Source organism: Heliangelus exortis, chromosome 30 (assembly GCF_036169615.1).
Source record: "Heliangelus exortis chromosome 30, bHelExo1.hap1, whole genome shotgun sequence".
Classification (NCBI taxonomy): Eukaryota; Metazoa; Chordata; class Aves; order Apodiformes; family Trochilidae; genus Heliangelus; species Heliangelus exortis.
In genome coordinates, this window is record NC_092451.1 from 4,452,180 (window position 1) to 4,479,733 (window position 27,554).

The 27,554-nt window shown below is 54.3% G+C and overlaps 2 protein-coding genes across 5 annotated transcripts; both read left to right on the plus strand.

Moving 5' to 3' along the window:
- The first annotated feature begins 557 nt into the window (after positions 1–557).
- LOC139788928 (RNA/RNP complex-1-interacting phosphatase-like) lies at positions 558–9,722 on the plus strand. The gene is made up of 9 exons (XM_071729302.1): positions 558–712; positions 969–1,044; positions 1,802–1,933; positions 2,481–2,604; positions 5,786–5,846; positions 6,741–6,787; positions 7,651–7,726; positions 7,970–8,101; positions 9,046–9,722. Exons 1-9 carry the CDS (start codon positions 573–575, stop codon positions 9,341–9,343), a joined length of 1,086 nt encoding a protein of 361 aa, XP_071585403.1. The 5' UTR covers positions 558–572; the 3' UTR covers positions 9,344–9,722.
- On the plus strand, positions 9,627–27,450 carry STAMBP (STAM binding protein). 4 transcript variants are annotated; one of them, XM_071729297.1, is made up of 10 exons: positions 9,627–9,771; positions 11,949–12,189; positions 17,937–18,012; positions 19,224–19,319; positions 19,970–20,339; positions 21,066–21,190; positions 22,393–22,530; positions 24,724–24,836; positions 25,114–25,213; positions 25,623–27,450. In XM_071729297.1, exons 1-10 carry the CDS (start codon positions 9,627–9,629, stop codon positions 25,677–25,679), a joined length of 1,461 nt encoding a protein of 486 aa, XP_071585398.1. In that variant the 3' UTR covers positions 25,680–27,450. The 4 variants fall into 4 exon arrangements, with proteins under 4 accessions (XP_071585398.1, XP_071585400.1, XP_071585399.1 ...); XM_071729299.1 differs by lacking the exon at positions 9,627–9,771 and adding an exon at positions 10,857–11,067; XM_071729298.1 differs by lacking the exon at positions 9,627–9,771 and having other exon boundaries at positions 22,435–22,530.
- Positions 27,451–27,554: the final 104 nt, after the last annotated feature.

Genomic DNA, 27,554 nt, shown 5'->3' on the forward strand with positions numbered 1-27,554 from the left:
CTGGTTCTGGTACTGGGAAGGTGATTCTGTTACTGCGAAGGTGATGCTGGTACTGGTACTGTTATGGTGATGCTGGTATTGGGGTGGTGATACTGGAACGAGGACAGTGCTGCTGGTACTGGGGTGGTGATACTGGTACTGGTACCAGTATCTACTGGTACCAGCACTGAGGCAGTGCTGCTGTTACTGGTACTGGAATGGTGATACTTGAACTGGGGCAGTGCTGCGGGAACAGGGATGGTGATACTGGGGTGAAGCAGGGTGCTGGTACCGGGACAGTGATGCTGGTGCCGGTACTGGGAAGGTGATTCTGTTACTGGAAAGGTGATGCTGGAACTGGTACTGGGGGAGTGATGGTGTGACAGAGATGGTGCTGCTGGTGACACGAGCACTGCGATGGTGACGCAAGAACTGGGATGTGACGTAGGCACTGAGTGGTGACGTAGCACGGGGCGGTGACGGCGCTGCGGGTTCCGGAGCTGTTGTGCCCCTTCCTTGCCGCTAGGGGGCGCCACGACCTCGGACACGGTCGATGAGGGCGTGGCCTTCCCTATAGGGGCGCGGTCTATTCTATGGGGCGTGGTCTCAAGTTGGGGGCGTGGTCTCAGTGCGTTGTTACAGACGGGCGCGGCGGCGGAAGTGACGTCATTGGTACGGGAGTTGCCGCCACCGACGCCATCATGGTGGGCAAAGGCTGCCGCATCCCGGAGCGGTGAGTTCCCTGACCCCGCCGCTTCCTCCCGCACCTCCGCGGTTCCTGCCGGGCCCTCCGGCCTCCCGGGAGCTGCCCGCGGGGCCCGGTGGGGCCCTGACACCCCCAGCGCTGCCGGGCCCGGGCCCTTTAACCGGACCCGGGGAAGCGGAGCCGAAAGTCCGAGGGGCCCGGGGGTTTTGCTCGGGGGCGGGGGAGGAGAGAGCGTGAGGGGCCCCGGGTCAGCGCTTTGACGGTTCTGTGCTGCTGGGTTTAGGTGGACCGACTACGTCCCGCTGGGCAGAAGGCTGCCGGGCACCCGCTTCATCGCCTTCAAGGTCCCCCTGAAGAAGGTAAAGTGCCCGCCGGCAGCCCGGGGCGGGAAGGGGCTGCGGGAATTTGTCGCTTTGCGAAGAATTCCTGAGTGAATTCCCGGGGGAAGCTCCCAGGGGGGAGGTTTGCTGTGTGGTGGTTGGGAAGTGGGAGGTGACCGGAGGAGGGAGGAGCGGAGCGCCCGGGGAGCCGGGGGTGATGGCAGCTCCGACTGCACCCGTGGGTGCTGGTGCTGTGCGGGCAGGATGGGTACTCTGTTGGGTGCTCAGAGGCCGTGCTGCTCGATAAACCCCGTGTCAGAGATGAGTTTTGGCAGCAGAGGTTGGGAGGGGGGTTGGGGTTGGGGTCCCAACCCTGCCTGGGGGGTTCCTACTCTGGGTACTGGGGGGCAGAGCTCTGCTCTGGGGTGCTTTGAGTGCAGCAGCTGTGCCTAAAGCTAATGCTGTGGGTTATGCCTGGGGTGGCTGGGGAGGTGGTGGCAGGGAGCAGTGTGCTCATAGCTGAAAGCTTCTTTTGTAGCTTTTAGCAAAGAAAGCCTCTGATTTCTGGGTGTTCCTCTCACTGCAGTATTTGCCACTCCTGGAAACCCTCAGCTGAGCAGTCCCTGAGTGCAGTCTGGGTTGGTTCAACGTAACCTCTGTGTCTGCCTTTGTTCTTTGCCTGCTTCTTTCCCTCTGCAGTGGTCATTTTCAGGAGGTTCTGGAAAATGAACCTCTTCCTAGCATTCATAACACACCCCTACTCAAAGTCTGCACTGCAATGTTTGTTTCCCCTCAGAGTTTTGAAAAGAACCTTCACCCTGAGGAGAGGTTTTCACCTCGTGATCTGATAAAGAAAATCAGAGAGCAGAAGGAAGAGCTGGGGCTGGTCATTGACCTCACCTACACCACTCGGTACTATGGACCAGAGGTCAGTCCTGCTGGGAAAACAGAGCCCCAGGAGAGCCCCCAGAGTCCAACTGGAAGATTTTTCCTCCAAGAAGATGAATTTAAGGAGTGTGATACCCTCAAACCTCTGGCAAAGGGGAGATGCCTCAGGGTGGGGTCCTCAGCCCCCGTGGTGCAGATCCTCTGTGTACCAACCAGCACATGATTTGGGATACCTCACAGCTGGGGTTTTTTTTTTGGCTCTCCTGAGTGAAGAGCTTTGACCTGTGGGATGACATGTGTAGCTAATGGCTTGGAAAGGGGTTCCAGGTTCTGCCTATGCTTTGTGTTCCCCATAGTGGAAAGACCAAAGGCAGGAGAGAGAAAAATGCCACCAGGCTGCTCCTGTTATGTCATGGGAATAATAAAAAGGGGGGCTAAGGGGATGAAAGAGGTTTTCTTGTCTAAAACTCTGGGGCTGCTCTTTTGGGCTTAATTGAAAAGCTTGGCTGCTTCTTACGGTGTCTGGTGCTTTAATTGCTGCAAATCCATGTGGGTTTTGTGCAAATTCTTGACTTCCTTTCTTGTAGGAGCTCCCAGACACTCTCTGCTACTCCAAGATCTTCACAATGGGCCATGAAATCCCCAGCAGTCAAACTTTTTTTCAGTTCAAATGTGTCGTCAATAAGTTTCTGAGAGACAACAAAGACAATGGTGGGTGTGGGTTTCCCTGAGGGAGCTCTGGTGGGATGGGGGCTGTGGACTGGGAGGCTGTGGTGGACAGCAGGAATTCCTTTTCCTGGTGTTTGGAGGCCAAGGGTGATCTCCAGGGAGCAGGATGGGTCCAGTTTTGGTTAATATTCTAGAATTATAATCACAGAATGGGTTGGGTTGGAAGCACCTCAAAGCTCATCCAGTTCCAACCTCCTGCTTGGGCAGGGACCTCTCCCACAGCCCAGGGGGCTCCAGGCCCCATGCAGCCTGGGCAGCCACAACTTCTGGGGGCATCCTGGGCCTGGGGCTCAGCACCCTCACACCAAACAATTTCTTCCTAATGTCCAACCTCAATCTCCTCTAAATCTTCAAGTTTTAACTCATTTCCCCTCCTCCTCTCCCTACACCCCAAAGCCCTCCCCCAGCTTTCTTGTAGCCCCTTCAGATATTGGGAGGTTGCTCTGAGCTCACTTGGGAGCCTCCTCTTTTCCAGGCTGAACACCCCCAATCCCTCAGCCTGGCTTCCCAGGGAGCTGCTCAGCCTTTAGGTGCTCAGCTCAGACTTGGGCTGCTCTCCAGTGAGATCTGGCTGGAGAGCTGGGCAGAGGTAACCTCAGGAAGTTCAATAAGGACAGGTGTTTAATCCTGCACCTGGGCTGGAATAACCCCAAGCAGCAGGAGAGATGAGGGGACATCGTGCTGGAGAGCAGCTCCATGGAGAAAGCCCTTGGAGTCCTGGTGCAGTCAGTTTTCCAGGGGTCAGCAGTGTATCCTGGGGGCATCAGGAAAAGTGTGTCCAGCAGATCCAGGGAGGTTCTGCTCCCCTGGGGCTGCTCAGTCTGGAGAAGAGAAGGCTGAGAGGGGATCTGTGAATGTCCATCAATATCTGAGGGGTGGGGGGCAGGAGGAAGGGGACAATCTCTGTTCAGGGGTGCTCAGGACAGGGAAGAATGGGTTGGAGCTGGAAGATGGGAAGTTCCATCTCAACATGAGGAGAAACTTCTGGAGAGTGAGGGTGAGGGAGCCCTGGGCCAGGCTGCCCAGAGAGGCTGTGCAGTCTCCTCTGGAGACTTTCCAACCCCCCCTGGATGTGTTCCTGGGTGATCCTGGGGAAATGGACTCCATCATCTCCAGAGGTCCCTTCCAACCCCTGGTTCTGTGAGTGCTGAGGTGATAGATGGGTTTGTTGTGGCAAAGGGATTCATCCTGCCTCTTGGGTCCTTTGGCTCCCAGTTCAGGTTAAATGGCAGTTGAGAATCCAGCTCCTTAGTGGCACACAATGACTTGAATGACACAGGGGACAGGAAAGAAAGAAAAAATTGGGCTGGGACTTGAAGTTTGTGGCTCTAGGACACTTTGCAAAGATTATCTTTGGATATCTTTCAAAAATTACTTGGGCTGGGATATATTTGTGCTTGGATATTGGCACAGAAGAGAAAACTGCACACACCTCTGTAACTGTACACATGAGACCGTGCTATCCACAGATTTAGGGAAATAATCCTTAAATGTTCATTTAAAAAACCTTTTCTTTCTTAAATACTTAATTGTTTAGTAATTATTATCAAGCAGTAAATGCAAAGTAGGCAGCTGTAGCTAGGGAGCTTTCAAGGTTGTGGCTGCTGAAATAATTTTTGGTGGGCTTTAACCAGTATTTAGTTGCTTCTGAAAGAACAAGGGATAAAACATTTATTGTAGTTTTACAGCATTTTCATGGTGGTTTTTAGAGATTAAGTGCTTCCTCCAGGCTCCCAGATGATCTCTGGAGGTCCCTTCCAACTCTGATAATGATTCTGTGATTCCAGAATGCAGGATTTCTTTTCAGAAATGCTGATTTTATTCTACCAGAAAGCCATATTCCCTGAGAAATCATTTATTCCCCTCAGCTGTGCTTTGCCTATCCACCATCTGGGGTGAATCCATGATCGGTTAGGGGTTGAACAGCATCTTGAGGTGTACAAATAACTTCTTCAATGCAATGTTTTTGCTGCAGTTAATTTCAAGGGCTTATAACTGAGGTGATCCGTTAAAAAAAGTTTGTAGCTCAAACTCTGTGGTGGAAAATGTCCTAAAGTTAGAAGGCAGGACCCTCTCTTACCAAGTTGATAATTAACACAGTCCTTAAACAGCTGTCAGTCTTCATCCTGTGGTGGCAGCAGGACAAGGAGCACGCTGGTGCTCAGGGAAGGTGGAGTGGCTTTTCCTGGAGCTTAGAAATAAATTTTCCCTGCAGTGAACTGTGTAGCCCTGCAGGTGAGGTCTTCTGTGAAGGATTTTCACAGAGTCCTTCAGGTTGGAAGAGACCCTTGGGATCATTGAGTCCAACCATCATCCCTGCTCTACAAAGTTCTCCCCTAAACCATATCCCCCAGCCAACACCACGTCTAAATGACCTTTAAACACATCCGGGGATGGGGATTCCACCCTGGGCAGCCCATTCCAGTCTCTGACCACTCTTGCTGGGAACAATTTGTTCCTCCTGTTCAGTCTAAACCTCCCCGGTGCAGCTTGGAGCCATTCCTTCCTGTTCTATTGCTCATTACCTGTGAGAAGAGGCCTGCACCAGTCTCTCCACAGTGTCCTTTCAGGGACAATTTCTCTCCACAATGTCCTTTCCTCAGCCTCCTCTTCCTCCAACCAAACAGCCCCAGCTCCTTCATTTGTCCTTCACAAGATTTATTCTCCAGGCCCTTCAGCAGCTTTGTTGCCCTTCTCTGCACTCACCTTGAGCTTTCTTCTACTGAGGTGCCCAAACCTGGACACGGGGGACTTCTGCTGGCCACCCTGTGTCTGGTACAAGCCAGGATGCCATTGGCTTCTCAGCCACCCAGGCACACCCTGGCTCATCTCCAGCCACTTGGCAATCAGAACCCCCAGGTCCTTCTCTGCCTGACAGCTTTCCAGCCACACTTCCCCAGGCCTGGAGGAATTGCTGGGGTTGTTGTTGCAGCTCCTGGTGTTGCCATTAGCCCAGTCTGCCCAAATCTCTCTGTAAATTAAACAAACCTAATGAGGGGGATGGGGTGGGACTCATTAGTCCAAACCACGGGGGTGTTGTGGGGTCCTTGTTGCTTTCTGACAGAGGTGGTGCTGCTGGGGGGTGGACACAAACAGGGTGATTTGGGCGAAATACTATTAAAAATGAATATATCCAATGTAAAGTGGGAATTGTCTGTTGCAGATAAGCTGATTGGAGTTCACTGTACCCATGGCTTGAACAGAACTGGCTACCTGGTGTGTAGGTGAGTGGCCCTCGGCTCAGGTGGGTTCCCTCTTGTTGCTCCAGGAGGGAACAGGATTGTGCTGGTAAATCAAGGGTCAGGTGACCTACATCATCCCAAACTTTCAAGGACTTAGAACTCGAGGTGGTGGTTAGGATCATGGTTTGGTCTTGGTTGGAAAAGCCCTGGGAGATCTTCCAGTCCAACCCAGCACTGCCCATTCCCCACCACCCCATGTCCCTCAGCACCACATCCCCAGGGGTTTCTCTGAAACCCCTCCATGGATGATGGGGACTCCAGCCCTGCCCTGGGCAGCCTGGGCCACGCCGTGACAACCCTTTCCAGGGAGAAATTGTTTCCCAGCTCCAACCCAAACCTCCCCTGGCACAACTTGAGGCCAAAAGTTCCTCTTGGCCCATCCCTTGTTCCTTGGGAGCAGAGCCCGACCCCCCCTGGCTCCAACCTCCTCTCAGAGGGTTGCAGAGAGCCACAAGGTCTCCCCTCAGCCTCCTCTGCTCCAGGATCAGCACCCCCAGGGCCCTCAGCTGCTCCTCACAATTTCTCCAGACCCTTCTCCTTCTGCTCCACACCCTTCCCCAGCTCCCTTGCCCTTCTCTGGACACCCCCAGCCCCTCAGTGTCTCTTTTCTGACCCAAAACTGAGCCCAGGATTGGAGGTGCAGCCTCAGTAGTGCCCAGCACAGGGACAATCAATGCTGTCCTCACCCTTCCCCAGCTTCAATGTGAGGGGACACTTTTTACCCCTGTATCAGCAGACCCAGTGCTGACATTCCATTCTGCATGTAAACAGAAACTCTCATAGAATCCCCAGTTACTCTTTTCTTTCTGATTCCTCAGTGAACCTGTCAGTGTTTCTGTACCTGTGCAATCAGAGCTTTCTCCCTCCTCTCCTCAGGTACCTGATCGACGTTGAAGGGATGGAGCCAAACACAGCAATTGAGTGTATGTATGGGAAGCTCCTCCTGCCTCCTGCCTCCTGCCTCCTGCCTCCTGCCTCCTGCCTCCTGCCTCCTGCCTCCTGCCTCCTGCCTCCTGCCTCCTGCCTCCTGCCTCCTGCCTCCTGCCTCCTGCCTCCTGCCTCCTGCCTCCTGCCTCCTGCCTCCTGCCTCCTGCCTCCTGCCTCCTGCCTCCTGCCTCCTGCCTCCTGCCTCCTGCCTCCTGCCTCCTGCCTCCTGCCTCCTGCCTCCTGCCTCCTGCCTCCTGCCTCCTGCCTCCTGCCTCCTGCCTCCTGCCTCCTGCCTCCTGCCTCCTGCCTCCTGCCTCCTGCCTCCTGCCTCCTGCCTCCTGCCTCCTGCCTCCTCCCTCCTGCCTCCTCCCTCCTGCCTCCTCCCTCCTGCCTCCTCCCTCCTCCCTCCTCCCTCCTCCCTCCTCCCTCCTCCCTCCTCCCTCCTCCCTCCTCCCTCCTCCCTCCTCCCTCCTCCCTCCTCCCTCCTCCCTCCTCCCTCCTCCCTCCTCCCTCCTCCCTCCTCCCTCCTCCCTCCATGACAGGAGTTCCTGTCATGTGGAGTGGGAACTGAAGGAGAGGAGGTCCTGGGGGGGGTCCCTGGGGGAACTGGAAAGAAGGAATGAAGTTCATGGTCCAACTGTGGAGTGGACCTGAGGGTGCTGAGTACTTCTCTGCTTTGTGTCTGCCATGTTGTGAGCCACTGTGGGAAGGAATCACACTGAGTGGAATCACCTTGAGTGTTGAAGTGTTGGTTAAAAGATGTTTTTTTATAAAAAGGAATTAAAATCCTTGGGGAGGGTTGAAGTCCTCCATGGACTCATGCAAGATGTCCTTGTGACTCAGCCCCCTCTCTCTCTAGTGTTCAACAGAGCTCGAGGGCATCCAATAGAGAGACCCAACTACATCCAGGACCTTCGGAAGAGATCTGTGAAAAAGTGAGTGTGTGAGGGGGGGGCTGAACCCTGGGGGGGCTGTCAGGCAGCAGCCCTGAAACCTGGCTAGGAAGTGGGCAGAATGGGCCAGTGGGTGAGGAGAAAGGCAAGTGGTTGGCAAGACTGGGTGTCAAGCTTTTCACACACCTCCTGCCCGTGATTTTTTTTTCGGGGGGGAGTTGGGTTTTTGAAGGGTAAATGAGCTGTTGGGATGGGCAGAGCTGACACAGAGAATTGATTTGTAAGGAACTGCAAGCTCCAGAGCTGGGATTTGGGCCCCTTCAGAGGAAACACCAGCACTGCCCCAGGCACGAGAAAGCAGATGGTGAAATGTCCCCCACAGAAACCCCTGGAGCAACCCCCCTTGGCCATGCCCAGGTACGTGCTCTGCTCCTTGCCTCTGGAAAGTGGAGAGATTTCTGGAAGGAAAGGACCTGGAGGTGTTGGTCAACTGGATATGAGCCAGGGTGTGCCCAGGTGGCCAAGAAGGCCCGCCAGCATCCTGGCTGGGATCAGCACTGGGGTGGCCACCAGGAGCAGGGCAGGGATCTTTTCCCTGTGCTGGGCACTGCTGAGGCTGCACCTCCAATCTTGGGGTCGGTTTTGGGTCAGAAAAGAGACACTGAGGGGCTGGGGGTGTCCAGAGAAGGGCAAGGGAGCTGGGGAAGCGTGTGAAGCAGAAGGAGAAGGGTCTGGAGAAGTTGTGAGGAGCAGCTGAGGGCCCTGGGGGTGTTGATCCTGGAGCAGAGGAGGCTGAGGGGAGACCTTGTGGCTCTCTGCAACCCTCTGAGAGGAGGTTGGAGCCAGGGGGGGTCGGGCTCTGCTCCCAAGGAACAAGGGATGGGCCAAGAGGAACTTTTGGCCTCCAGTTGTGCCAGGGGAGGTTTAGGTTGGAGCTGGGAAACAATTTCTCCCTGGAAAGGGTTGTCAGGGCGTGGCCCAGGCTGCCCAGGGCAGGGCTGGAGTCCCCATCATCCATGGAGGGGTTTCAGAGAAACCCCTGGGGATGTGGCGCTGAGGGACATGGGGTGGTGGGGAATGGGTTAGGCTGAAGGATCTCCCAGGGCTTTTCCAACCCAAACCATTCCATGGTTCTGACCTGGGAGCTGGGTTGGGAGGTGACCTCTGGCAGTTCCAAACCCATCCCAGAAGCAGACACCTGATGGTCAGCACTTGGAACACCCCCAGGGCCATCCCCCCCTTCCTCTTGGCCTGGGGATCCTCACCCTGTGGTGCCCCAGTGAAGCAGAACCGCCCTGGGCAGGAGAACCCTGACCAAGTCTGGAACTTCTCCCGGGGCTGATTCCTGAATTTCCTTCCAGTAACTTTGGCAGCACCAAGAAGCACCGGAAGCGAAGCTCCAAGGCACAGGGACAACCCCCGGAGGTGGCCACCCAGCCCAGGGCCACCCAGCCCAGGGCCACCAAACCCAAGGCTACGGCCACCGCCGGGGCCACCGAGCCACAGTGGCCACGGGGTTTGGCCACCAGGAACTCTTGGGTGTCCCCCCAACTCCCTGACCTCCACCATGGACTCTGCTCCCCCCAACCCCGCTGCCCCCCCGAGCAAGCGGCCAAGAAACGGCGGCGGCGACGTAAGAAACCTCTGGTGATGCAATGAGTGACATCAGAGGTGACAACAGCCATGACGTCATCATGGAGGAGCTCCAGGATGGGTCTGGCTGCTTGGACTGGTGGGACTGGGCTGGACTGGGCCAGACTGGACCTTCTGCCAGCAGCTGGATTCCTCACCTCAACTCAGCTTCTGCTTTTTAACTTGGGAGTTTTTCTTCTTTTTATTTCTCTTTTTTGTGTGACTTTTTTCCCCCCTCTCAGTACTTTTACCAATCTCGCAACTTATTTAAGCTCCTTGTGCTTGGGAGGTGAAGGGGTGCAGGGAATAAATGTGGAGCTGGGAACCCTCAGGAGCTCCCGGGAACCTCCAAGGAAACCCGGGCTGCTCCGGGATTCCAAGACAGGACACGGAACGCCTGAAATTAGGACTTTTTAGTTTCTTTTTTTCTTTTTTCACCTCATTTTGGTGTTGGGGTGAGGTTCTTTTCCTCTGGCTGGGTCTGCAGGAACTGAGTGGGGGTGGGGTTGTGCTGGGCCTGGGCCTCTGGCTCCTTTGAGGGGTGAAAAGGGGGATTTGAGGTCACAAGGGAGGGTTTTGGGGTGAAAAAGGAAGTTTTTGGGTGAAAAGTGAGATTCTCATGGTGAGAACGGAGGTTTTGGGGTGAAAAGGGAGGTTTGGAGGTGAAAAGGGAGGTTTTGGGATTAAAAAGTTTCTGAGGTGAAAAGGGAGGTTTCTGAGGTGAAAAGGGAGGTTTCTGAGGTGAAAAGGGGGTTTCTGAGGTGAAAAGGGAGGGTTTTGAGGTGAAAAGGGGAGCTTTGGGTTTGCCGCCTGCCAGGGAGCGGCCCCTTTAAGGCTCTGGCGTCACGATGCACATCGTCGGGCGGTGGGAGAGGCAGCGGGAGGCAGTTCCGGAGTGCCCGGATGCTTCGGACGTTGCTGACTGGCTGTCGGGGAAGGGGCGGGCCGGCGGCGGGCAGAACCCGGAAGCGCTGAGGGGAGGTGGCGGCTCCGCAGGTCAGGGCCGGGCCCGGGGGCTTCTCCCCGCCTGAGAGGCCCGGGGGGGTTCCCGTCCTCTTCTGGGGGGGGGCTGCGGTTGAGGGCGGAGGGTTTTGTATCGGGGTTCCCCTTGTGGGGCTCCACGCGGGGGCCCGGGGCTGACGTACCCCTGAGGAGGGGGTTTGGGGTTCCTGGTGTGGGGTGCTGGGAGCCCATGGGCGCCGTCATTGGCGGATTCTGCACTTTTTTAGAGGGAAAGGGTGGTGGTGGGGCAGACAGCCCTGAGGGGCTCCTCTGCTCTCCCTTGCAGGGAAGGGGCGGGAGAAGCTCTGGTTTGGGGGGGGGTTGAGGAGGTTCTTCCTCTCTTGGGGGGCGATGGCTGTGGGGAGTCGGTAGTTCTGGGGGCTGGGAGCTTGGGGAAGGGGAATGGATTCGGGCAGCTGCTTTCTCTTTTGGGGCACTGTGGGAATTGGGGAGCTCAGGGTTGGGGGCAGTGGGGGTGTGCATGGTGGGAGTGTGTTGTCTTTTCTCTCTTGGAAGGGAAGCAGTGTGGAAGTTTGGAAGGGGGGGCTTGGGGAGGTGACTGGGAGCTCCGGTTTAGGGGGACAGAACCGAGCCCCCTTGCTCAGGTGGAAGCCCCAGTGAGGAGGAGACGCTGAAGCTCACCCTGAGCTGTGGCTCTGCCAAACCCCATGGCCCTTGCCTAGGAGAAGAGGCTCTGCCAGGATGCAGGCTGAGAAATTTGGGCCTTAAAATGGCGCTTCTGCTCCAAGGTACCCCCAGAATGGCAACTTGGGATCCTCAAGCAGTGCTCATCTGAGCTCAGGACCCTCCCCCCATCTGGGACAGGGCTGTGGTAAAGCCTGAAGGCTTTGGAGAGGTGCTCTGCCTTCAGAGCAGTGATTTCATGGGGGGTTTAATCCTGACACCGCTTTGGTTGTTTTGGTTTTTTTTAGGGGAAAAGTGGTTTTGGTGCAGGGGAGGAGCCTTGTGGAAGGTTTCTGTGCTCACTGCCCCTTAGGCACTCTTAGTGCTTCCTCAGCTGGTGCTGTGGGGTTTGTGTGAGCCAAGGAGGAGACAGATGCCTGGATCAGGTCGAGGTGCATTCCTGGGGTGAGAGGAGTGGCTTCCACAGTGCAGGAGAGGATTAGGACTGTGCCCAGGCAGGAGCAGCTTGGGATGGAGCTCGTGGGTTGTTGGGGTCCCTGAGCAGCAGCAGTGGCTGGAAGGGGGATCCTCAGCTCTGTCCTATTCTTGGCTGCTGTGTGGGAACCCCCTCCCCCTCAAGCCTGAATAAACCACCTGGGCCACATTCCCTATCTCTTGGTGTGGGGAGAGAAGTGAGGAGGGAGCAGAGCTTGTGGTTGGGTTTGGGGGGGTCAAACCCTGGTGTGAAACCAGTTCCTGAGGGCTGGGCTGCGATTTGGGACTTTCGGAGGCAATTTGTGGCCATCCTTTGCGTCCCAGAGGTAAATACCCAAGCACCCTGCCCACAAAGAGCTGAGCTTCTCCCAGGTTTCTACCTCAGGACCTGGTTTGGCCAGGCAATTGGATCCTTTTCCTCAGGAGAGGGGATGAGTTCCCCCCAGGCCCAAGGAGACGGGGAGGGTCACCGCTTCCTGAGCTTGGTTTTGATACCCTTCCCCTCCCGCAGCCTCCAGCAGCCCCGTGGCAGCTTTGATGTGTGTAACCATGCCTGGCCAGGCCCAGCTCAGCCTCCCCCCTGAGGAAAGAGTCCGGAGGCTGATCCAGGTGGGAAGTGCTGTGGAAGTGAACGAGGAGATCCCACCGCGCCGCTACTACCGCTCAGGGGTGGAGATCCTGCGCATGGCCACCGTCTACTCAGAGGAGGGCAACCTGGAGCATGCTTTCATCCTCTACAACAAATACATCACGTAAGAGCAGCCCTGGCACAGCCACAGACCCAGGGCTCAGGGGGTTTGGGTGCTTTAAGGCTCAGCAGGGTCCTGAGTTTTGGTCACAACAACCCCGGGCAGCACTTCAGGTTTGGGGAGAAGTGCTGGGAAGTCCTTCAGCAGCCAAGGACCTGGGGGTGGGGGTGGGAAGGCAGCTCCATGTGAGACTGCAGTGTGCCCAGGTGGCCAAGAAGGCCACCAGCATCCTGATTTGTATGGAGAAGAGCATGGCTAGCAGAAGGGAGGTAATGGTGCTCCTCTGGTTGGCACTGCTGAGGCTGCACCTCGGGTGCTGTGTTCAGTTCTGGGCCCTGCACTCCCAGGAGGACACAGGGACTGTAAGGTGTCCAGAGGAGTGCTGGCAAGCTGAGGAGGGGCCTGGAGAACAAGTGGAGAAACAGCTGAGGGAACTGAGCATGGGAGGAGAAAGGGTTGAGGGCAGACCTGAGGAGAAGGACTTGGGGCTGGTGGTGGACCAGAAGCTCAACATGAGGCACCAGTGTGTGTCTGCAGCCCAGAAACCAACCAGGTCCTGGGCTGCATCAAAAGCAGCACAGACAGTGATCAAGAGAGAGAATTCTTCCCCCTCTGCTCTGCTGAGACCCCCCCTGCAGTGCTGGGCCCAGTTCTGGAGTCCCCAATACAAGGAGGACACAGAGCTCCTGGAAGGTGTCCAGAGGAGCCACTGAAATGCTCAGAGGGCTGAGCAGCTCCCTGGGAAGCCAGGCTGAGGGATTGGGGGTGTTCAGCCTGGAGAAGAGGAGGCTCCCAGGTGAGCTCAGAGCAACCTCCCAATATCTGAAGGGGCTACAAGAGAGCTGGGGGAGGGCTTTGGACACGGGGGGGGTAGGGAGAGGAGGAGGGGAAATGGGCTAAAACTTGAAGATTTAGGGGAGATTGAGGTTGGACATTAGGAAGAAATTGTTTGGTGTGAGGGTGCTGAGCCCCAGGCCCGGGATGCCCCCAGAAGCTGTGGCTGCCCCATCCCTGGAGGTGTTGGAGGCCCCAGGCTGGATGGGGCTTGGAGCACCCTGGGCTGTGGGAGGTGTCCCTGCTCATGCAGGGGGTGGGACTGGGGGAGCTTTAATGTCCCTTCCACCCAAACCATTCTATGATTTTTGTGGCACAGTCTCCTTGGAGATCCGTACCAAGTGGTGTTCCCCAGGGTCTGCTCAGGGTCCAGTCCTGTTCAATATTTTCATCGATAACCTTGAATGAAGGGACTGATGGAGGGATGGGTGACACACCAGAGAGTTGTGCTGCTCTCCAAGATGTTCTGGAAGGGCTGGAGTGTTGGACAAAGGGAAAGAAACCTCATGAAATTCACCTGGGGCAAGTGGAGGGTCCTGCACCCAGGGAAGAGCAGGAGAGGTTGGGGATAAGCTGCTGGAGAGCAGCTCTGTGGGAAAAGAGCTGGGATGGACACCAGGATGTCTCTGAGCCACCAAAGGGACCTGGTGGCCAAGAAGGCCAATGGCATCTTGGGGTGCAACAAGAAAAGCACGGCCAGAAGGTCAAGGGAGGTTCTGAACCTCAGAAACAATCCCAACAGGCACCGAGCATCCCATTCCTGGAGGATTTCTGCCCAAACGCCCGTCCCTTCCTTTCACCCAATGTCACTTCGCTGGGGCTTCTGTTCTGCTCATGCCACCCGCTTCTCCAGGAGGTGGTTGGCATCTCTTTGGGCATTTTCCCCCCCCCCGCCCTTTAAATCCCAACACATTTTTCTGGGATTAGCTTTTCTTCCTGCCTTGCACTTCCTGAGCTTTTATGGGCATCGTAGCAAGTGGGACGAGCGTCAGAACCCTCAGGCTGCTTTCAGGGGGGTTACGTAGCTGGGGCTCGAAGGAGAAAACTTAACTAAACAAATGAGCTCAAAGCACCTTGGCTCTTCTACTGCAGCAGCAGTGGGTGGTGGGCTGGGTTCCTTCCAGTGGCTTTTGTGGCCTTTCCATTCCCCGGCTGCTGGGAAGGTGCAAAAAACCTTCTCTCAGCAGTGGGATTTCTCCAGGGGTGCTGATTATTGATGGTGAATGGGATGAGTTGTCCAAACAGATCGACTTCCTGTCACCCTCTCATTCCTTCAAACCAAGATGGGGAGCTGTAGCTCAAGTGATGGGTTTGACATCAGGTTTGGTAGATGTTCTTCCCCCAGGGTGGGAGCCAGAAGGGAAGAATAACTGGGAGTTTCTTCTGGCGTTTGCTCTGCTCTCCCCATCAGGATGTGCCTTGGGGAAAGGGAGAGCTCCACTCTGGAGAAGCTCTGAGCTTGGCAGTGAGCACATTGTCCTCAAAAGCCAGGTGTGGGTCTGAGGGACTTGGGGCTGCTGGGTCTGGAGAAGAAGAGCCTGAGGGGGATCTTATCAACACTTACCAACACTTCAGGGGGGTGTCAGGAGGAGGGGGCAGAGTCTGGTGTCAGTGGTGCCCAGTGACAGGACAAGAGGTCACGGGCACAAACTGGACCCTGGGCAGCTCCACCTCAACCTGAGGAGAAACTTGTTGCCTTTGTGGGTGGCAGAGCACTGGGCCAGGCTGCCCAGAGAGGTGGTGGAGTCTCCATCTCTGGAGACATTCCCAACCCCCCTGGAGTCCCTCCTGTGCCACCTGCTCTGGGTGCCCCTGCCCTGGATGATCTCCAGAGGTTCCTTCCAACCCAACACTGGGGTTCTGTGTGGTATGTGGGCCAGAGGAAACTGGATTTAGATTGATTTCCCCATCCAGCACTTCTCAAGGCCTGAATGACACAGTGACATCTCTGGCCCGGCACCCTGTTTGTAGAGCTGTTGGTTCTGAGACAGTCTTGATGAGACACAGCATCACCTCAAGAGATCCACACTGAGATTCCTGCTCAGACAGCCCCTTCCCTGCTTCCCCCCCAGCCTCCTGCTCCATCTCATGTTGGTTGTTTGGCTGCATGGGACTTTTGATTTTTTTTTATTTGGTTTGGGGTGGGTTTTTTTCTCAGGTTTTTGTGCACGTGTGTGTTGTGGGTTTTTTTGTTTGTTCTTTCGTTGTAAGAGGCTGAGAGAACTGGGTCTGTTCAGCCTCGGGAAGAGAAGGCTCAGGGGAGACCTCATGACAATGTTCAGCACTTCAAGGGGGGCTACAAAGCAGATGGGGACTCCCTGTTCACAGGGAGTCCCATGGACAAGGGGCAAAGGGCACAAGGTGTTCCTGGGGAAATTCCCATTGGACACGAGGAAAGTTTTTCACTCGGAGGACAGTCAGACACTGGAATTGTCTCCCAGGGGAAGGGGTGGATTCTCCACTTCGGGAAGTTTGAAGTCTCAGCTCAACAGGGTGCTGGGACTTCTCACATAAACAATAGCATCAGATGGGTTGGACCAGATGATGCTTGAGGTCCCTTCCAACCTGACATTCTGGGATTCTGTGTTTCTTGTAGAACGGTTTGGGTTAGAAGGGACCTTAAAGATCACCCAGTCCCAACCCTGTGCATGGGCAGGGCCATCTTCCACCAGCCCAGGCTGCCTGATGCCCCATCCAACCTCCTGACTTTCAACACTTCCAAGGAGGGGGCAGCCACAGCCTCCCTGGGCGACCCGTGCCAGGATCTCTCTTGCATTTTCCATGTGGAAATGAAGCTGGTTGCTCAGCTCTCCTTAGAGGCAGGAGGGCAGCATGGTTTTATCTTAAGAATAACCAGGCTGGACTTCTCACATGTGTTTCTTGTCACCTTGTGGGACCTCTCCTTGCTTGTCTTCCCCACCAGCTGCTTCGGGCTTGATCCAAGCAGGTGTTTTCCTTGGATCTCCATCAGATGTGCTGAGGTTTGATTTTCCTTGAGGCAAATAAGGAAGAAAAAAAAAAAAGAAAAAAAAAGCACCAAACCAGAAAGAAGACAGATGTTTTGTGTGGTGTTTGAGCTCCTGGTTTCTCTATCCATCTGGGAGCTGTTAGGATTGGCTCCAAGGTTTTGCTGGGGGTGTTGCAGAGGGACTCAGGAGCCGCCGGCTTGGCGCGTGTGCTGGAGCAGTGCTTAAAAATAGCTGGGGCTGGGGCTGGTGGGTGCCAAACAGCTGCTGCTCAGGGGGGACTCGGGAGCAGGCAGAGGCTTGAACAAACCCAAAATGATGGGAGCAGAAGGTTTCAGCCTTGCCAAGCCTCAGCATGGCTGGTGATGGGAAACAGGAACCTTTCCTGCCCCCCCTGCTCTGCTGCTGTCCGGTCTTGCCCCTGAGGTTTCCTTTGGCTGCCTGAGTCCTCCCCTCATCCTGCTCCCCATGTTTCCCCCCCCCCATGCTTCCTGACTTGTGGAAACCCAGCTGTCTCTGTTGGCTTTTCCATCCTCTCCAGGCTGGCATCTGCTCTTAATCCTCCTTAATTAATCCCTTCCATTTTAATCTGCTAGCTGTTGGCAATGATCACAGCCTTGTTTTGTCTCCTCGACACAGTGACCTACTTCACAACCACCAGCCAGAACCTCGCTGGGTGTTTGGGATGGAGCTGTGGCTCAGGGCTGTGACGTGGTCACGCTGATCCCACAGGCTCTGCCAAGAGTATCCTGAGCATCCAAGAGCTCCGTGACAACCAGGAGCATTTGGGGGTGCAAAAAAGCCTTTCCTGTCCCAGAGGACTGAGGTTTTGAAGCATCTGGGTTTATTTTTTGCTCACACACACAAGCTTCTCAGCATGAGGAGTGTTCTCACTGTTCCCCTGGAGTTTTTCCTGCTGGGCTTGGCTTGGTTTGTTTGTGCTGCTCCCAGGAGCACAATCTGAGCCTCACCACCTTTATTCCTTGTGGCTGGGGACAAGGCTGCTCTCTGAAGGGGCTGGAGAGTATCTCTGCATGGAGAAATCCTTTCTTCCCATGGAGAAATCCCTTCTTTCCATGGAAAAACCCCTTTCTTCAGTGGAGGGCCTCCTTCCATGGAGAGCTGCCTTCAGGAGTTATTAGAGAACTGCAGAGTCATCATGGGATGGTTTGGGTTTGAAGTGACCCAGTTCCAGCCCCTCTGCATGGGCACAGACACCTCCCAGCTGAGGATGAACCTGTTGTAGTTGTGGGAGCAGGAAGATGTTGAGCTCAATTGTGATTTCTCTCCCAGAAATCTGCATGGAAACAACCCCAAAATGTCATCCTGACCTTCCTGGGGTGCTTGGGCCACAGAGCCTGGAGGCTCCTGGTGCAGCAGCCAGGATGCAGCAGGGATGTTGTGAACTTCCTCTCAGCTTACTTGTGAATTTTCTGTGTTCAAGGTCTGAGTTAATTTCCCATCTCTTGCACAAACTGTTTGCTCCCCTGGTGGAGAAGGACAGGGAAAGCACTGAGTCAGCAGAGTCCTTGGGCTTCTCTGCAATCCCCTTGGATGCTCCCTGAGGTGTAGGCAGGTGCCCAAGGACCTTCCTGACTCATTGCCAGTGTCCATGGGGTTTTGGACCTGGCTTATTAATATTTCTGTTCAAAACAAATGTGTTATCCCTGAGGACCATCTCCAAAGTCCGGATGGAAGAAAAATGTGAGGAATTTCCCCTGGGAATGGCCAAGAAATCCTGTGTGCCACAGAGAGCTCAGAGTTCCATGAATGTTTTCCTGCAGCAAGGCAGACGTCCTGATTTTAGGGAGCACAGGCCCCAGGGAGGTGGCAGAGCAAGGGGACAGTGCTGGAGGGGAGTGACCCGTGCCTCTAAAATGCCCTTTAGTGTCCTGTGCTTGTCCGTTTCTGCTTGGATTCCCAACTGCAGTTTCTCTCCTGTGTTTCCAGACTCTTCATTGAGAAGCTGCCCCAGCACCGGGATTACAAAACCGCTGTCATTCCCGAGAAGAAGGAGACAGTCAAAGTGAGTGGGAGCATTGCTGAGCATTTAACAGCCCCTCAGAAATATTCTGGGGTCACAGACCTTGGATTTTCATAGACTGAGTGATGCACACAAACACTGAGAAGCCTTGGCTTGCCCGGGCAGTCCTGGCCCCGTGGGAGTTTGGATTTGGGTTCTTCTCAAATGTGGTTGTCCCCTCACTTTCTGTTGAGCACCAGGACCTCCTTTCTTTCCTGTTAAACTCCCACATTTTCAACACCTGGATTTTCCATGTCCTGGTCTTCAAAGAATTTGCCAAGGGATTTTTGGAGAAATTACCACTGCTCTGCTCCACACTGACCAGGAGAGCAAAGACAGTGCTGCCTGAGCTCTTGCCTGGTGTTTTCAGGGCCTCTGACTCTGTCACCCAGCTCCAGGGTGTGGCAACGCCAACTACTGTGTGCTGGCAGCCCAGAAATCTAACTCTGTTCTGGGCTGTATCAAAAGAAGTGTGGCCAGCAGGTCAAGGGAGGTGATTGTCCCCCTCTTCTCTGCTCTTGTGAGACTCCACTGGGAGAATTGTGTCCAGTTCTGGAGTCTCCAACACAGGAAGGACACAAAACTGTTGGATCAAGTCCAAAGGAAGCCCACAAAGACGTTGGCAGGGCTGGAGCTGCTCTGCCCTAGAGCCAGGCTGAGAGAGTTGGGGGTGTTCAGCCTGGAGAAAAGAAGGTTGAGAGGAGACCTTAGAGCACCTTCCAGTGCCTGAAGGGGCTCCAGGAAAGCTGGGGAGGGACTTGGGACAAGGGCCTGGAGGGATGCAATGAGGGGGAAGGGTTTCAATATGCAAGAGGGGAGATTGAGGTTGGACATGAGGAAGAAATTCTTCGGTGTGAGGGTGCTGAGCCCCTGGCCCAGGTTGCCCCCAGAAGCTGTGGCTGCCCCATCCCTGGCAGTGTTGGAGGCTCCAGGTTGGATGGGGCTTGGAGCACCCTGGGCTGGTGGGAGGTGTCCCTGCGCATGCAGGGGGTTGGAACTGAATGAGATCTTTACGGTCCCTTCCCACCCAACCCATTTTGTGATTCTGTGTCCACATGTGGTGCTGGAGCCGCTGGGTGCTTCCTACCTCCTGAACAAGCAGGTGGTTCATGATCTGCAGGTACTCTATGTCTGTTGGTTCTTGCATCTATTCAGCCCTTGTTTTTCTTGTCCTGTTTTTCTTGTCTCATGCTTCCAAATGTGTCTTCCCTCAGAAACTGAAAGAAGTTGCCTTTCCCCGAGCTGAAGAGCTGAAGGCAGAGCTGCTGAGGAGGTACTCCAAGGACTATGCTAAGTACCAGGAGCAGAAGGTGAGTGAGAGGGGACTGGAGGCCAATGCTCCCTACGAGACCCTCAGTCACAAAGAGTTTGGAAGAGGGAAGGTCCTCAGGGCTCCCTGGGTGCTTGGAAATGTGACATCCCAGCTTGCAGGGTCCAGCCTTGTCACCTGCAGCACAGGGCTGTCCACACCATGTCCTGCTGCCCTTGTGCAATGAATCTGCTGTAGCCTCCCTGCATCTCTTGGTTGGACATCCTGGTGGCCCTGGGGCTGTAGTTTGGTTGGTGATTTTTCTTCCTCCCATCATGGGGTCTGGGTCTTAGGATCTAGAAACTCATCAGGCAGCCTGGGCAAAGATCTGGGGTTCCGTGGGCAAAGCAGAAAACTGTGTGATCTTAACAGCTGGGATAGATGAAAACCAACCTGGAATTTTATATCTGTGGAAGAGGAGAGGGTAAGGCAGCAGTTTTCCTGCCCTGGTCTACTGGCTGTCCTGAGGGAAGGGCAGATCTGTGTTCTGCAAGCTGAAGCTGCCTTGCAGGGAGCACAATTTGCTGGTCACCTCCTGCAGCCCCTTTCAGAGCAGTTTGGGATTGCTGAAGGTCTGCAGCTCTTTGTATTCTGCCTCGGGCTAGCATTCCCCTTGCCTGCTGATGTCCCTTGGGATATTTCTCCTTGCAGAAGGAGGAGGAGGAGGAATTTGCCCGCAGTTTGGCATTGCAGCAGCAGCTGGAAGAGGAGAGAAGTCGGGTAGCCTTGATGAAGCAGCAGCAGGCAGAGCAAGAGCAGTTTCAGGCCTTTGAGAAGATGATTCGACAGCAGGAGCTGGAGAAGGAACGGCTGAGGATAGTGCAGGAATTTGGAAAGCCAGAACCCAGTCCTGAATCTCTGGATGGACCTCTCATCCCTGGCGTGGAAAACCCTCCGACTAATTTAACACCAAAGACCTCTCCTGTTCACCCTGCAAGCCCATCAGCAGGGACTGGCTCATCCAAACCTCCTGTTGTGGACAGATCTTTGAAGCCCAGTGCTTTGGGGAGCACAGAAAACAGTTAGTACCTCCCGGTGCCCCTTTCTCTCTCCCTGGGGTTGAGCAAGACACAGCTGAGGAGCTGATTTGTCCAGGAGGCTCCTGGGAATTTCTGATCATGGCTTCATCCCTTCTCAGGGTTTGGTCTTCCAGATCACTGGATGTTCTCCCTCTTGTCCAGGAAAGGTTTGAAGGGTTTGGGAGGACTCTTCCCTGGGAATCACCCCCTGCATTCTTCTCCATCCCTGTCTCTCTGCTGATCCAGACTCTACAGCCCATTTGGCTTTCCTAGGTCTCAATATTTGTTGGAAACTGAGGTTTAGTTCCTGGTTAAGTTGACCATCTTCTGACTGCATTCTCCTTCTGACTAACTATCCTCCTGCCAAACACCATTCCACAGGAGTGATTTGGGTATTTCCAAATGACTGGTTCTTGCCTAGTGCCACATTCTACTTAAAATGACATTTTGTAAGCCTGTGTGATTTAATTTTTTGTTAACAAAATATACTAGGTTTTGGACACACTGCTAAGGGTCTCTTTCTACCTTTCCCTGTTTTGCAAGAGGTGGTGACTGTTCTGTAGGAAGTGACTTCATTTACCTGGGGCTGCCATTGCAGGGATAGACATTGGAGCAGTTCCTATTTCCAACCTGAATTTTTTTTTCACTCTTACTCCCTTCAGCTCCTGACCTGAGGGACCATTTCCTCAGTGTCCCTGAGTCTCACTGTGCTCCCCTTCTCCCCACAGATGCCAGTGTGGATGCCCTTCGCCAGGTCATTGTCCCCAGGGAGCTCTGCCAGAAATTCCTCCAGTTGGCTGATGCCAACACAGTACGGGGTGTGGAGACATGTGGGATCCTCTGTGGAAAGCTGGTAAGGGGATGATCCTAATGAAGACCCTGGAAGTGGCTCAGGGAGGCCACTTTGGTCCCCTCAAAGCTCTCCCCCCTCAAAATTCTCCCCCTGAAGATTGATCTCAAAGTTCTTCCCCCCCAGAATTCTTCCCCCAAGATCAAAGTTCTTGAGGTGCAATAGCTTTGAATGTACTTGCCACCCCCATTCCTGGTGACAGGGAGCTCCTGTGACTTGTCCCTTTGGTGCCAGCAGAACTGAGGTGTCCCAGCTGTGAACTAGGACCCTCACCCAGATGAACACCAAATGGAGATGGTTCATTCTCCTCCAAAAGAGTTTCCATGCCCAGGTTTCTCTTGGCAGCTCCAGCCTGTCTCCCCTGAGCCACTTGGTGTTGTTTTGCTTGCAGAAGTTTGCTCCAAAATGAAGTTGTTGGATGTAGCAACCTTCTGCCAGGCACTTGGGGATTCTTTGATTTTTAAGCATTGTCTTTTAATGAGTGGAGAGATTCACCTCAGTGAGTGTCCAAGACTCTCTGAGCAATGATGGGTGCTCTGCATGGCAGGGAAAAGGCAATCATAGAACTGTAGCATCATTAAGGTTGGAAAAAACCCTCAAGATTATCAAGTCCAATTGTAATCCAACTACCACAACTACTGAACCATATCCTGAAGTGCCACATCTAAATGCTTCCTGAAGAATGGGAAGAAACACAGAGTTCCAGAGTGTTAGGGGTTGGAAGGAACCTCTGGAGATCATCCAGTCCAAGCCCCCTGCCAGGGCAGGGGCACCCAGAGCAGGTGGCACAGGAGGGACTCCAGGGGGGTTGGGAATGTCTCCAGAGATGGAGACTCCACCACCTCTCTGGGCAGCCTGGCCCAGTGCTCTGCCACCCTCAAAGGCAACAAGTTCCTCCTTGGGTTGAGGTGGAACTTGCAATGGCCAAGTTCGTACCTGTGGGTCATGCAGAGACTCAGAAAACGCTGGCACTCCTCTGTCAGTAACTTGCAGTTCTCATTTCTGTGACCTGTAGAGGGATGGTGGACCCATTGTTGGGCTTTTCCAGAGCTGCTCTTCCATTGTCTGGGCCCCCGAGTGATGAATCCAGAATTCCTGCTTTCCCAACACTTAGGAAACCACCTTTGTGCTGGTGGGCAGCCACGGGGTTCCCTGCCTGGGGTGGGGGGTTTGGTGGGTGCCAACCTCCCTGTGCTGCCTTCCAGATGCAGAATGAGTTCACCATCACCCACGTCATCATTCCCAAGCAATATGGAGGCCCTGATTATTGCAACACAGAGAATGAGGAGGAGCTCTTTGTCATCCAGGATCAGCACAGCCTGGTTACACTGGGATGGATCCACGTGAGTCTCTGGCTCCTCTTTCGTTTCCCAACCAGCCTTGGGTTCAGCTGGGGGGAAGGGGGTTCAGGGGGAAGAACCAAATTTGGATAGGGAGAACAACTTTGGATGGGGAGAACATTGAAGGAACCAATTTCGGGGGGGAGTGCTTTGAGGGGACCAGTCTTCAGGGGGAGAACTTTGAGGCAGGAGAATTTTGGAGAGGGAGAACTTTGAGGGGACAAATCTTCAGGGGCAAAACTTTCAGGTGACCAAGCTTCTGGAGGAGAACTTTGAGGGGGCAGAACTTTGAGGGGACCAATGTTTGGGGGAGAACTTTCAGGTGACCAGTCTTGAGCGGGAGAACTTTGAGGGGTGAGAACTTTCAGGGGACCAATCTTTAAGGGGAGAACTTTCAGAGGACCTGTCTTTGGGGGGAGAATTTTCAGGGGGCAAAGTAATTGAAGGAGATGGTACAGAGCAGGCAGCATCCTCTGGCTGCCTTTCACCCCTCTGAGCCAGTCTCAGTCACTCCTCATGCTGCTGGAAATACCAGGCCTGGGTGTAGTTTGGGAAGTTTCCCTTCATAAAACCTCTAGGCTTTTAAGAGTGGGATGCTGGGCATGAAGCTCATGTTTCATCCATCTAAAAGCTGACTCCAGAGGCAGTGCTGGGGCACCCCAAGCTCCCGCTGTCAGCACAGAGTGATGTCTCCCTGGAGCATCCCAGCTTTTCATCTGCAGGATGTGCCAGTTCCAGATTCCTCTGCTGGCTTCCGTGCTGCCCTGTTGCCTGTCCCCACGGAGCCTTTGGCAGCCGGAGCTGTGCCAAGCAAAATGTTTGGTGCTGCTGAGTAATCTCTCGAAAGCAGCAGCTGCCTCATGGGCTTTGACAAAGAAATGCCTGGTGTGTCTGCCTGATGTGTGCAGGGTGTCTGCTTTTGGTGTTTAACCCTTCAGAGACAGCCCTGGCGCATCCAGGCATAGCCCCCATGAATCCCTTTGACCTTCCTGCTGGTATTGGCAACAAAAACCTGACCAGAAAAGGGAGAAAAAGCTTTCAGCAAGAGTTAGGCTGTGAAATATGGAGGTGGGAAAGGTGCTGGTGATCATACAGCCCTTGGCAGTCTTGGTGGAAGGTGATCTCTTGAAGTGTTAGGACTGGCTGTTCACCAGTGCTGCTCTCCTGGGCTCAGTGCTGGGTACAGTTCTGTTTAATCTGATGGTCTGCATGAAGGGATCAAGTGCATCCCTGGTCAGTTTGCTGGTGACACTGAGTTGGGTGGGTGTGTTGATCTGCCTGATGCTAGGAAGGCTCTGCAGAGGGACCTGGACAGGCTGGATCCATGGGCTGATCCATGTCAGCCAATTGTATGAGGTTCAGCAAAGCCAACTGTGGGGTCCTGCACTGCGGTCACACCCTACAGGCAGTGCTCCAGGCTTGAGGAAGAGTGACTGGAAAGTGCATGGTAGGAAAGGTGTCACAGAGCAGCTGGGTATAAACCAGCATGTGCCCAGGTGGCCCGCCAGCATCCTGGCTGGGATCAGCACTGGGGTGGCCACCAGGAGCAGGGCAGGGATCATTTCCCTGTGCTGGGCACTGCTGAGGCTGCACCTCCAATCCTGGGGTCAGTTTTGGGTCAGAAAAGAGACACTGAGGGGCTGGAGCATGTCCAGAGAAGGGCAAGGGAGCTGGGGAAGGGTGTGGAGCAGAAGGAGAAGGGTCTGGAGAAGTTGTGAGGAGCAGCTGAGGGCCCTGGGGGTGCTGATCCTGGAGCAGAGGAGGCTGAGGGGAGACCTTGTGGCTCTCTGCAACCCTCTGAGAGGAGGTTGGAGCCAGGGGGGGTCGGGCTCTGCTCCCAAGGAACAAGGGATGGGCCAAGAGGAACTTTTGGCCTCCAGTTGTGCCAGGGGAGGTTTAGGTTGGAGCTGGGAAACAATTTCTCCCTGGAAAGGGTTGTCAGGGCGTGGCCCAGGCTGCCCAGGGCAGGGCTGGAGTCCCCATCATCCGTGGAGGGGTTTCAGAGAAACCCCTGGGGATGTGGTGCTGAGGGACATGGGGTGGGGGTGGCCTTGGCAGAGTTGGGTGAATGCTTGTACTCAATGACCTTATAGGTATAAGCATGTCCTCTGTGTCACCTGAGGAGTTATGTCTCCATCCCAACCTTCTCCTTGGCCTCATTCTCCAACCCTGCTGTAACCTCCACCTCTCTTTCAGACTCACCCCACACAGACAGCCTTCCTCTCCAGTGTTGACCTGCACACACACTGCTCCTACCAGATGATGTTGCCAGAGTCCATTGCCATTGTGTGTTCTCCCAAATACCAGGAGTAAGTATGGATGTGGGACAGGGAAGGTTTTTTCCTTTGTTTTTGCTGCCTGACAAAAAAATTAGGGCAACCTAAAGGTTGGGCAGGAGGCCTAGCGCCTTCAGAAGGTATTGCAGGGCTGTCTCCTCTGGCAGTTTCCAGATGTGGCAATAAGATGTCAAGCTGACACAATGTCTCTCAAGATGAGCCACCTCAACCATGCTCCTTCAGCCCCAGAAGGAGCTCCTGCTGTTTGCAGAGGCTTGAGCTACCCTAAGCTTCTGTTTCTTTGCTCTAGGACAGGGTTCTTCAAACTGACAGAGCATGGCCTGGAGGAGATCTCATCCTGCCGACAGAAAGGATTCCACCCCCACCCCAAAGAACCTCCTCTCTTTACAGTAAGGCGGGGGGGGGGCTGTAGAGGGGGGGCTGTAGGACCATGAGTTGGTCTCTTCACTTGGCTGTACCTCAATGTCCAGGTGCTGGGTTGTGATCCAGGCCAGGAGATTCAGCCTGGCAGGGGGTTGTCTCCTCCTAGAGTTGAGGTTTCAGAGTTTTTTTGACTTGGTAGTACATGCTGGGGAAGTACTTTGGAGCAGCAAGAGGTCAGGGCAGCAGCAAAGGATTGAATTTTACAGAGAGGTTTGTGCTTGGGTCCTAACAGGGGCTCTCTGTGGCACCAGGGCACCAGTTTCTCCTCTGGGAGCTGTTCAGTGAAGGACACAAGGTGCAGGAGACTCACCTGAGTTGTGGGAACATCTGAATAACCCCTTCCCTGTGCCCTCTTTCTCTTCCCCTCTATTGCAGACCTGCAATCATGTGTCAGTAGTCGAGAGAGACGTGGTCCTGATGGATCTCCGATAGGCCTCTGGCCTCAACTGTTTACCAAAACCCAGCCACCTTCCTTCTGGACCTTCTGGACCTTGGGAAATGTGGTTTTTTGTTGTTTTTTTTTTTTTTTTTTCCTCTTGTAGCAGATGATTTCTACCACGCAGTGATCCTTCCATTTCCTCCCCCAGTAATCATGGTGAAACCGGTACCTTGACCACAGTTGGGAGCAGATGGAACATCAGTGCCTGGCAAAGAGGGTGCTGAGGTCCAAGGTGTGGGGGAAAAACTTAACTGGAAATGCACAGATGGAAGCAATTGTTTCAAACTCTAATGTATAGCTCCAGCAGCTTCTTGGGGGCTGGGGGGTGGGTGGGTGTTTCCCTGTTAACTGCTGCAACCATGAGGTGTGGAAGCCTCTTCAAGCACTTTCCTAAAGTGGGACTTGCCCCAATTAATTCATGCTTTGTTTTGTCTCTCACTGGGTTGCTCTGGTCTCAGCAGAGTGGCTGGACTCATTGTTTTTGCTAGAGGTTAATATTAAACCTTCCTAACCCACTCTCACCCCAAGCCAGAGCTTCTTGCTGCTGAGCTGGAGCAAATCCTCTGTGCCTGGTGAGGTACGAAGGGGCCTTTTCTCCTTTGGGAACCCCAAATTCCAGCATTTCAGGTGCTTGGATGTGGCACAGCTTTGCACAAACCTTTGTTCTGGCAGTGGTGAGGGGTGTTTGGTAATTTTATTTCCTTTTCCTGGAGGGGGTATTTGCTCCAGCCCTTGGGCTGCCCCGGGAGGACTCATGTTCAGCTCCTTACTGGTGTTACCACAGAGGAGGCTCTCGGTCTTCTTGACTTCACCACTGTCATGTGAAAGCTCTTCAAGGTCATCTCCTCTCTGGGATGGGATTCCAGCAGCTTGGGCCACCTTGAAACTCCAAGATCACCCCTGATGGCTCCTCAAAGCAGTATCAACCCTGTCCTTGCCAAAGCCAAGCACCACGTCACCATTTGGCACTATGCCAGCCAGGGACCTCCTTGGAATTCCTCTCCTACTTTTCTTTCCCAGCATTGATCTGGGATGAGCCTTCACTCTGGCGTGGGAGAAGGGGGAGAAGTAGCAGCATGAGGTGGAAAGTATCTGGCCCCAAAGCTTTTCATCCCCACCATCTCCACCTCTTCTGGCAGGATGCCCTCACCATCAGCCACGGGGTTGTGTGGAGTCTGTGTCCTGTGTGTCACCTCCCTGTGCTTCTCCATCCAAACCTCACCCGTGTTCACTTAACACAGATGGATCCTGTCACCTTGGCTGCCTCTCTTTTGTCACTTGTCTTTGAGCTGAGTGAGAGGATTGGAGATGCCCAGCCTGGCTGAGGGGTGGTGAGGGAATCAACTGATTTTGGGGTCCCACCTCCTTGACTCCTACCCAACAAACTGCTGCCACTGTCATTTTTGCAGTTGCTTTTGGCATCAACGGGGCTTCAGAGAATCACTTTCAGACCTGATTTATTTAGAAGTGTTCATTTAAAAGCCCAGGAGTGGGTTTTGCAGCCTCTGTGTGTGGGTGTTCATCTCCCCAGAGCCTCGTGGGGACACAAGAAGTGAAAACCTGACTTGCCCAGCAGTGATTCCATCTCATCAGTGGTTGAGAATCACCACAAATTTATCTCAACTCCACAAAACTTGGGTCTGAGCTGACCCCAGCGTGGAGCAGAGGGCACCAGCCAGGATGAGGAGCTGATGCCCAGATCCCTGCTTCATTCCTAACCTGTCCCAGTGACCAATAAACCCTCCTGGAGAATATTTTATGATACCTCTCAGCCTGGCCCTGCATGAGGGCTGTGTTCCTCACATCAGAGTCCAGATGCTGTCTCTTGCCCAGCCCTGCTCTCCTCGCTGGTGGCTTTTTTAATCTCT